At 36.0% G+C, this 11,033-nt stretch overlaps 1 protein-coding gene across 1 annotated transcript; it reads right to left on the bottom strand.

Moving 5' to 3' along the window:
• Positions 1-4,470: 4,470 nt before the first annotated feature.
• Positions 4,471-4,834, bottom strand: LOC128555070 (uncharacterized; the record flags this gene model as incomplete). The annotated part of the gene is made up of 1 exon (XM_053536421.1): positions 4,471-4,834. A coding segment is annotated over exon 1 (364 nt), but the record flags the coding sequence as incomplete, so codon positions are not given.
• Positions 4,835-11,033: the final 6,199 nt, after the last annotated feature.

Here is an 11,033-nt window from a genome sequence, read left to right as displayed (position 1 = left end):
GGTCCTCCCTCTTATCTTAAGAAGAGCGCCGATCTACGTATCGCCGGGTCGTGTGTTCGAATCCCGGGCGAGGCGTTTGTTCTCCGTGACGATTTTATAAAATACACTGTACCTTAAATCATTGTCCTCCACCTGATTCATATAGGGAAGTTGGCAGTTACTTGCAAATAACAAGTTTGTACAGGTACAAGATAAATGAACACCGGTTAGGTAAACTGTCCGTCATTACATAACAGAAACACTGTTGAAAAACGGCCCAAAAAAAAACCAAGAAACAAACTTATGTTTATGTTAAAACTGACAATCTGATTATTATACCACCGGCAATTTTCGAACTAATTAATGCCGAATCGGTCAAACAAAAAATCAAGGATAAAATCTTACCTTTTTAATAACTAAATGTCCTTCATTTTCAAAAAAAAAATATTGTTCATTGAAATTCTGCGTTGTAAAGATATTTGTTTCAAACGTGCAGAATTGCAATTCAGTGTGTATACAAATATCATCATTTTGAAAAATGGCGCGAACAAAATGGCAGAAAATAACGGATTCAAATAGTTCGCAGTATTGGCTCTGTAGAAATACATTCCTTTCTTGTGATGCGTTGTTTTTGATTGAGATCATTTAACAGATCTATCCTTGACATGTTAGTCGTTAAAAAGCAGAACTTGTCACGGAAAATAAGTCATTCTTTCGATTCCTCAAGAAATAGTCTCTAAGTCGCAGACTTTTCAACTGCCCGCGGTGTGCATTGATCAGTGTGCGCTGCAGCCGCTGACAGTCCCTGTATTTCATATAGAGTCTTTAGTGAGTCAATACCTCAGCAAACTGTCTCTGTGGTTATTTTTGCGCGAAGTGATATGCAGTGATCGTCTGATCTTGTCCCGCTTCAAAGATGAATTGTCGCCTGCAGTTGTGGCTTCGCACATTTATTGTAATGAATTTGATGTAAACAAGCTTTGCTTTGTAAAAACGCTAGGAAGCGGCCGTTGCGGATTTAACGTCTTGAAAATAGTTACTTTATCATTTTTAAGCATCGTTCTTCAGTTATACATAATTATATCACTGTAAGCGAAATCGTGTGCCACAATAGCTCAGTCGTAGAGCGTTCGGCTCTGGATCGAGAGCTCCGGAGTTTGAACACCACTGAAAGGAGAGACAGAGAGAAAAGGATCACAGTTAGGCAGAGTAACTTATAAGCTAGTCCGTCGCAGAAACTTTATTCTCGAGAGTGTATTCATTCAGCTCCTTGTTCAACTCAGAAAATTTACTCGCCGTTCAAAAATACTTTGCAATTTGATTTATCTGCCAGTTTTATAAAGGTATATCCTGAAGATTTAAGTCTCAAATACCGATCTGTGTCAAAATTTTGATGCCCATTCGCATGACTTTTTCTAGCGTTTACATGACCTGTTAGGTCGTAAACTTTTACAAACTTACAAGAGAAAAAAAATCGGGTATAGGACGAATCATTTCAATATCGTTTTACAAAAAGGCGTATAATTTAGGAAATCATAATCAGACATAAAGTCCCAAGCTATATTTTTGTTGGGTTTAACGTCTTTTATCAAAAGTACATCTTTACTACATGAAGATATAAATACACATTGTTACAAACGGAACAGTTTCCTGAAATGAACTTGAGCATTCTACATCCCAATCGCATTTTTGGATCCAAAGCGGTGAGAGGCAAGTAACCTTGACCATTAGTCACGAATGCTACGAGAAACATTTATAAAAGGTAAAGGTCTTGTTTATTTTAGTGTCGCCCCTATTGAATAGGCCAGCCAATTTGGCTTATGAGACACCTTTATTGTGCGTACAAATTAACTCCTACCAAGCGGATAGAAGTCGGTATCAATTCATTTAACTAGCTCGCGGCTCACGAACCGGCCTTTTTGGAACGAGTCCAATGACAAACATCCCCCGGACGAACGCTCCCCATGGGGCTCGAATCTTCGACCTCCCGATCCCGAGGCGGACGCCTTAACCACTGGGCCACGGTGACCGGTTTATAACTAGATTAGCTAGATATTTAGATGAGTACAATACATGGTTTAACTCATAAAGTTGCTTTTATTGACAGAGATGAGAAAGTTTTTTTTATTGATTTTATTATTTATTTTTATTTTTTTGTTGTTGTAAATTTACTTTTCAGTGTCGGTATACCATCTTACGGATACGCTAATGTCATAAGTGAATCTTTTTCATCTCACAGCGACAAGATATCAGCTTGTAGTACATTGTTCCCACTAGTCTGTATCTCGAGGCATGCTCTGAAAGCTTCGATGTGTCAAGTGTGATTTGTAATATCTCATTCGCACAAGTTCGCGTCTCTTGGCCTCAAGATAAAGAAACCGTACAATTGTCCCATTGAGTAAAAAGTGATCGTAATTTTATCTCGTAGGAATGAGATAATATCTCGTGAAAATATGATTCTATTTCATTATCACAAAATATTTTAACTTATTGGAAGGGATAGTATCTCGAAGCAACGAGTTGGCATCTCGTACAGGAGATAATATGTTATTCCCGTGAGTTGCTTAAAACGGCACTTAAGGTAGGAGCGATTTTTTCTAACGTTAAGAATTTTTTCATACTCTGTGAGCTTGAAGAACTGTAGTTTCCAAGACAAACAAGAGAAGAAAAACACAGGTCACCGAACTCGTTTTAATTTCATAGGGCATTTTCTTTACCCACTGTTCTGAAATTTTGTAAAATTGAAAAAATGGTGGTACTTTATAAAACATGTAATGTCCCACTTAATATCATAAGGATTTCAGCTCTTACAGGTTAATATGAATGCAAGGTGATGTCAGTATTATATAAGCATAAATGTCACTAACAAATCTCTTTCATTTTTACATGTTGACAACATTACCCAACCCACTTTATTTTCAATGGAAGAAACGTATTTAGATCTAAAAAAACAAAAAAAAAACAAAAAGTAACGTAAAGATTTTCAAAATATTTTGCAGCTTTATAACACACAAACATGCTTCAAAATGGGTCTGCGTTGAAAGATCATAGTTTTGAATAGTGACTGAATGGTCATTCAGTAAATTTTATAACACGACTTCAGAATAAAAGAGGCCAAAGTGGGTCTAAGTCGCTCACCTGAGTCCGACTTGCTTGTGCAAAAGTATTACGTTTAAAAAAAGAGGACAATTTACAGATTAAAGCAGTTTTAAAACAGGTCTATCATGTTAGGCATTGTGTGCAAGTTTGGTCACACCCTGCTTAAACTGGTTCAGGGTTGGGGCTTGCACAATTTGTAATGGAAGGGAATCCCAAAGCACTATGGTGGCTGGAAAGAAAGAGTACTTATAGTAATTACAGGGAGTGATGATCTGAGTATATGATTGTGGATGCATATATCTTGTTAGACGAGATGGGGCTGACATCGGGAGGCAGTGATACAGCAACCAAAACATTCACTATTTGTAGAACATAAGGAGGCGTGAATCAGATATTCTATTTTCAAGGGTATGCCATCTGAGCTGACTAAGCATGTTTGTGAAACTGCTGTAAGGGGAGTAGTTATGATTAACCCATCGCGCTGCCCTCCGCTGTCAACCAATCGCGCTGCCCTCCGCTGAATCATTTCGATCTTGTGAATGTTTTGTTGGGTATAAGGGTTCAAAGCGCAGCTAGCATATTCCAACTGTGGCTTGGCTAGGGATTTATAACTACTTCTTGAACTTTTAGGTTTTTGCATGGATATTTCGCTTAATGAAGTTTAGTGTTCAGGTAGCTTTTGACGTGACTAAATTGATGTGTTTATTCCAATTACGATCTGAGAATATAGTGACCCTTAAGATACTTTGCATCAGGAACAGTTTCCAGGACTTGGCCATGGAGTGTATACTTTGAGTTTCTTTTTTTTACCTTGTTATATTCATAACTGTGCATTTTTGAGGGTTAAACTCCATGACCCACTTACATTCCCATAACTGTAACATATTTAAGTATTGCTGGTGGATGTTTACTTGGACAGGACTATTCACAGTTAAATAGACAGTAGTGTCATCGGCAAATAAGCGAACCTGTGAAATCTGATTTCAGGTAGGTCATTAATGTAGAGTAACAATAGAATGGGGCCTAGGACGGAGCCTTGTGGGACACCGGATGCTACTGGAACTTCCTCTGATGTTTCACCATTCACAAGGACGGATTGGCGCCTGCCAATCAAGAAAGACTTGACCCATTGCAACTAGGTGCCCTTAACACTATGTTGATGCAGTTTGTATAGAGGTTTCAGGTGGTAAACCTTGTCAAATGCTTTAGAGAAGTCCAGAAGGATGATTCCGTCAGGTGGCCTTGAATTAAGTTACGAGATAGATCTTCTACAAGTTCGAGCAACTGAGTTTCGCATGATCTTTTCTCTCTGAACCAATGCTGTAGGTCAGATATTGTTAACCTGGAAGTGCTTGGTAATATTAGAGGCTATGATGTGTTCCAGTAACTTACAAAGAATACAAGTTAGCGAAATAGGCCGGTAATTTGCAGGATTGCTTTTGTTGCCCTTCTTAAACAGAGGAGTGGCATTGGCCTCGGACCAGTCAGCTGGGATATTGCCCGTGTCAAGGGAGCTTTGAAAGAGCTTATTGACTAGTGGTGAGATTTGTTCACTAAGATTTTTGAGAAGGATCGGCTTTAGACCCTCGGGACCACATGCTTTGTCTATTTTGAGGGACGAGAGGAGTTTCTGAACACCATATTTGCCTTTAGTGACCTTTGGCATTAGGGGATATTCTGGTTGGTAATCAGTTGGTATAGAGAGTAGAGACTGCACTTTCATTGTACAGAGTTGGCCCAATGTGAGAGGTGACATTAGGGTGAATACAGATTGGAAATGACGATTGAGGATATTGGCCTTCATTTTATCATCCGTAGAATGAGGGAAAATGCCTTGGGAGTCTTGCTTGGCATTTGTGACAAGGGAGTAAAGTTACTAACGAGAGAAGTTTTGACCTGTTTGGGGGTTATCTGGATCATTTGTTATTCAAGGACATATCTTTGTAACTGTCATGGGCTTGTTTAATATTTTTCCTAACAAGATTTTTAAAATTTATGTAATGTTGTTTGACGTTTGGATTGGTTTTAGTTTTGACCTTTTGGAACATCTTATTTCGTTTTCTAATCTGACGTTTAATGCTTTGGGTAATCCATGGTAGTTGGGGTCTTTAGCCTATTCCATTGGCTGGAATGAATAGGTTAATACCTTCAGATAGAACCTCTTTGAATTCTGGTCATAGGTCTGCAACAGACCGTGTGTTATAACCTTTAAACAGGGACGGGGATTTAGACTTTATGAACTGCTGAAATTTTACCAGTCTGCATTTTTATATAAGTGAACTAGGCGGGATTCCATTTCATTGAACCTTGGCTTAACATCTGAGTGCACTTGTACCCTGTAAAAAATGGAAGTGAGACGTTACACTAAAATAGGTGAAACGTTACACTAAAATGGGTGGCATAACTGCCACCCATTGTAGTGTAATGTTTCCTTGATTGAGAACAGGTTAATGTTCGCCGATCTGTATAGAGAAATGTTTCAATATTCAGATCAGGGGAACATTTCCTGCAAATTGGTGTGATGTTTCCTTGCATCATAAGTGGAAACTTAACACACATTTCAGTATAACATTTCTCGTAAACATATCAGGAAAACTTTTCCTGCAAACTGGTGAGATGTTTGCTTGCATATTGAGTGGAAAGTAACACGCACTTCAGCGTAACATTTCTCTTGAACAAATCAGGAATACTTTCCCTGCACATTTGGTGGAAAAGTTTCCTCGATTACGTAATGGAACACTTTTCCTACATTGGTGTAAAATGATAGACTTGCTAAGGAGTACACACCTGATTAAAAGGAATCTTACATTTGTTAAATATCACAATAGTATCATATTAAAGCTGTTTGCATAGTAAAATAAAATATTCTTAAGCTAAATGAGTTTAAACATTTCTTATGCTAAACCAAACTGAATGAATAAAGTGAATAAAAAACAGAACAGAACTTTTATTATTTTAACCAGAATACAATACAAACGTTTTGCTTATCGTACCTCATTATTATATACGAGCAACTGTGCCGCTTTCACTGGCCGAGAAGATATCACATGCAAGTTGACGAACGTTTTTAAAGTCATCCTACTTATGATAATTAAGCATGACAACTCCTTTCAGACATAAAACGTGTAACGTAAAAGTTACCTCTTTACATCGTATCATATCAAACTGACATTTTCATCAATACGATGATTCAAACAAATCCTATATTCTGGCTACCTTTTGTCAAGACTGCTCGGAAGTGTTACAAGGTTTCACTCTGATTTGAGCTTGCATTTTTGGTGAAATTAGATTAAGAATGGATGACCAATGTCCCTAGTGTGTTTGTATGATTTTCCTTTCATCTCAGTTTTTGCCCTAGTTTTAGACTGACCTGACCCAATTTCGAAAGGACTTTAGCTGAATGCATTCTGGTAAAAAGAAATAAGATTACATGAAAAATGAAGTCTATTGTGATTTTACAAGGATTTCCTTCGATCTGAGTTTGTGACCTAAATTTTTACACAAGCTGACCAGTTTGAAAGTAATCCAAGCAGTTATAGCCGAATGCATTCTGTTCAAATTATATTGACATTGCATGGAAAATAGAAGCATTGAGTATGTGTTGAAGGTTTTCAAAATGTTTGAGCTAAGTTTTAGCTCCTGATGTAGTTTTTGATTTGACCCAACTCAGTTTCAAACGTGACCAATATTTTATGACTGAAAACATATTGGCCAAGTTAGATTAAGACTGCATGGCAAATGAAGTCTTTTAGTGTGTTTAACACCCGTTTCCTAATCTGAGCGGGCGACTTGACTTTTAATTAGACCTGAACTGATTTCGAAAAGAAACAGATTTCTTGATGGGATGCATTTTGACCAAGTTTTCTTAAGATTCATTGAAGTGTGCTTGTTACAAGCTAATTGTTAAGAGATGGACAAACAGACACCAGAAAAAAGACTGGCCACAATTATAGCCCATCCTTGAGCACTTCATGCTCAGGTGAGCTAAAAGTTTTTATCATGGTATCAATCATAAAATCATTCACACTTTTTCCGTAAAAACAATGTAATGTGAACAAAAAGTAACATTTTTTTTTGATGTAACCCTTATCACACAGGTTCAACTTTAGTGTGTTTGAAAAATCACATGCTGCTTTAATATAAAATTTAAAATACCTGCAAGAGTAATTCTAGTGTATAGTTGATATGATAATACGCAATATATGTCTGATATTTTGCACCTATTTCTGGACATTTATTTTTGGCTGCTATGAAATGTTTTATCTATGTTCTGGACACTTACTCATAAAATTGCTTAAGGAATCAAGTCTGTATAGAATCTCTAAGAGATTAATTGACTGATATAGGTGCTCTTAAGTGTAAGTGAACAAGTAATGTAATTATACAAAAGACACTCTGAGGTGTGCATAATCACATTGAAGATGCAGAAGCAGTGTCATACTTGTACAGACAAACTCAATGTTATAATGCTAGTCAGAATTTCATGAAGACCCTGAACCACTCTGAGACAGCCAATGCTCGACTTTTCGAAGCAATAATATTACCCTAAATATCAATATATCTATAGAGTTTCAATCCAGTATTTGCACTAGTTTTGGAGATAGTAACTTATATGCAAAACTTAAACTAGAAGTGTTTAAGTTCAAAATGGACATAACTTTGCAAAATGCATGTCAGATTGGATCACCAACATTTTATATGCTGTCAAACTCTTTTGTAACTTGACAGAATTTCTCCAAACATGTATGACTATCCAGTGCAAATGTAATTGAGTGTGAGGTTTCGAAATATCGTAAACTGTAACTAATTCAGTCAAGTTCAGCAGAAGGAAACACATTTCAAGGTGCATAAGTGGTAGAATGCACACTTAAAGAGAGTCTCTCCCGTCAACTCTGTGAATCCAAAAATAAAAAAAAAAGTTTGTTCAGTCTAGATAGGTGCTTGGAATGTTCATCTTCAATATCAACACACTTTGCTAACATTAAAAGGTTATTGGACATAAACTGTATTCACAATTAATGTAGGTGTGAACAAACTTGTTGAGGACCCAACACGCTCTTGAAACATTCAAAACTGTCTCTTGTATTCCAACATTCTCCATTAGCACAACCTCAGGCAGTTGCAACAAATCCATCACAACAATGGGCAGCAAATTACTGGATGCAGCAAATTATAGTTCCTGAAAAAAAAAAGAATTGTAAATTATTTTTTCTCAACCAATTTTTAAAGAGAACACTGATGGTCCTTATTGCTCGCCTTAGTAATATGACTTAATATCTTTAACGACTGATCATAAAATAATCCTGATCAACTGAAAAAATGTCTAAGCAAACATTTATTCTTTGTTTGTGTGTGTTTAACACTTGTGTTAACAGTATTTTAGTTATGAACAGGCGGGTAGTTTAAATAATCACCACCCCTGTGCAGATCCAGTACTAGACACCTATACCTCATAAGAAACTACCATTTTTCTAAAATTGAGAGACATAGTCACTAGTAGAGTAAAATTATTGTGTAACACAAGTATTATTTGTAATAGCTTGTCATATTATTTCACAGTATTTTAAGCATCATAAAATCATTCAGAAACAGACCGGTCTGCACATTGCTTTTTGAGTGATGTCTTGCTCAATATATCTAGTACTGACAGTATTGCTCTCTGACTTTTAGATTATTTTGTAAAATGAAAATATATAATATACATATTACATTTAAAGTAACAACATTTTCAGCTCTGTGATGATTTTGAAAGTTTAACAGATCACAGTATGGTAACACTAACACCTAGTAGTATTGCTGACAATATGATAGTCTGTGTATACTGTTAGAAAGTTTAAACATGACTGTACTTACTACAAACTTGCCTCGAAGAGATATTACTATTTTGTAGTCTCCCAGAACCTTCAAGTCTTTGTAATATAATGAATACAATGCCATGTGTTCCATGCAGGTCTAGGGTACTCCATGTTGTACAAGAAATAGCTGAATAAGGTGACATAAAATACTACAAGGACCGTTATATTACCCCTCAATGTCTGTGTACACTGCAACAGGATTGTACGGCCTACCAACAACTGCTTCGTATTGTGTTCTATGCCCTTTAGTAATGCCCTTTAAAAGTGTTCCTTCCTGAAAAGATAACAATAGTTCTTTATGTATTAATGTTTGCTGCAGGAAAGAAAACAAACATCTTTTTTGCTGTTATACTTCCAGTTATACAGTAAAGTTTTATCAGAGTAAAGTGCAACTTATTCTACAAACAAGAGAGTCAAGATGACCCTATATCGTTCACCTGTTCAATGTGCTACATGCAATATATGTAAGGTCTGTGCCATGTGGTTCCAGAAGATTTAAAATGTACTACTACGTGTGTCTATGTAACCCCAGGGGTCATTATTTGAATAAACTTTGTAGACAAGCATTGGAAGTTGTTCTGTGAAGATAATGTTTCATTGTTAGAATTTAACAGGAGAATGTGGATCGCTTAGTGAAGATCAACATACAAGTATGTCACGGTTTGAGTCTTACAGGCCAATTAACAAAGCCATATTTTGAACCTATTATCTGTTAACCTTTAACCTGCTATCGAATGATATGTGTGAATATGGAATATACTCATAAAGATATAAAACATTTGTGTCCAAATTATATGAAGATAGGATCATAAATGTGGCCTCTAGAGTTAACACGCTTCCCAAGTTTGAAGCATGTTACTTAGCTTTTGACCCCACATGACCCGAATTCGAACTTGACCTAGGGATCAACATTCATAAAGATTTTTATTTGACCTTGTGATTTAGTCTCTGCCCACATGTCTAAGTTTAAAACTTGCCCTAGGAATCATCAATGTAAACATTCTAACCAAGTTTCATGTAGATGGCGTTATAAATATGACCTCAAGAGTGGTAACAAGTTTTTCCTTTGATTTTACCGGGTGACCTAGTTTTTTTAATTTTCCCATATGAGTAAGCATAAGATTTGGCAAAGGAATCATCAAATAAAACATTTTGACCAAGTTTCACGAAGATAAGGTACAAAATATGACCTCTGGCATGTTAAAAACTTTTCCTTTGATTTGACCTGGTGAAATAGTTTCGGCCCCCAAATGACCCAGCTTTGAACTAGAGATTATCAAGATTAACATTCTGTCCAGAAATGTCTTAAAGACACTGATTCTGGTATGTCAGGTATGTGGCCTATGGGGATGATAAGGTCTGCGTATTGGCGGTAAGGGCCAATACACAAGTCTGGACTACTGATAGACTTGCTTCTGTTTATCATAATAAGCTACTGTATAGCTACTGTGCAGTAAATAAATTGCAGGTGATATTTCTCACCTTTATAGTAAATCAGTTCTCACCTTTATAATCGAGTTTAGAAAGCTTGATTGAATTAGGGCTAAATAATCAAAGTGATAAGATACAACAGTGTTTTTATCATATTTTTAATAAATCAAGTTTTCTAACAATAACATCTCATCATTGCTGATTTTTTTAATCAAAGTTTTCTAACAATAACATCTCATCATTGCTGATTTTTTAATCAAAGTTTTTTAACAATAACATCTCATCATTGCTGATTTTTTTAATCCAAAAAAAAAAAATAAAAATAAAAAAAATGCATTTAGGCACATAGCTTTTATAAATAATAAATAATGTATATTATGAAAAATGATACTTTTTTATTTGCTGGATTTTATTATATATTAAAGAAACGTTAGATCACACAAGCGGAATTATATATTCCCAAATCACAGTTCTTATCCTATAATCAGAGTTTCACAGTGTGTCATTAAAAATGTCTCCAGCCAAACATTCTGTTCATCCACCGTGCCCATATATTATTCCTGTAATTATGTGTAAGTCTGTTAGATCCAACATTTTCATTCCAATGGAGAATTGCCATATTACTTCTCAGCATATAATTTGTATCTCCGAACGCACCGATTCTTTTAT

This window comes from Mercenaria mercenaria, unplaced genomic scaffold, assembly GCF_021730395.1.
Source record: "Mercenaria mercenaria strain notata unplaced genomic scaffold, MADL_Memer_1 contig_998, whole genome shotgun sequence".
Taxonomy (NCBI): domain Eukaryota; kingdom Metazoa; phylum Mollusca; class Bivalvia; order Venerida; family Veneridae; genus Mercenaria; species Mercenaria mercenaria.
This window is presented reverse-complemented; position numbering and strand designations above follow the sequence as displayed.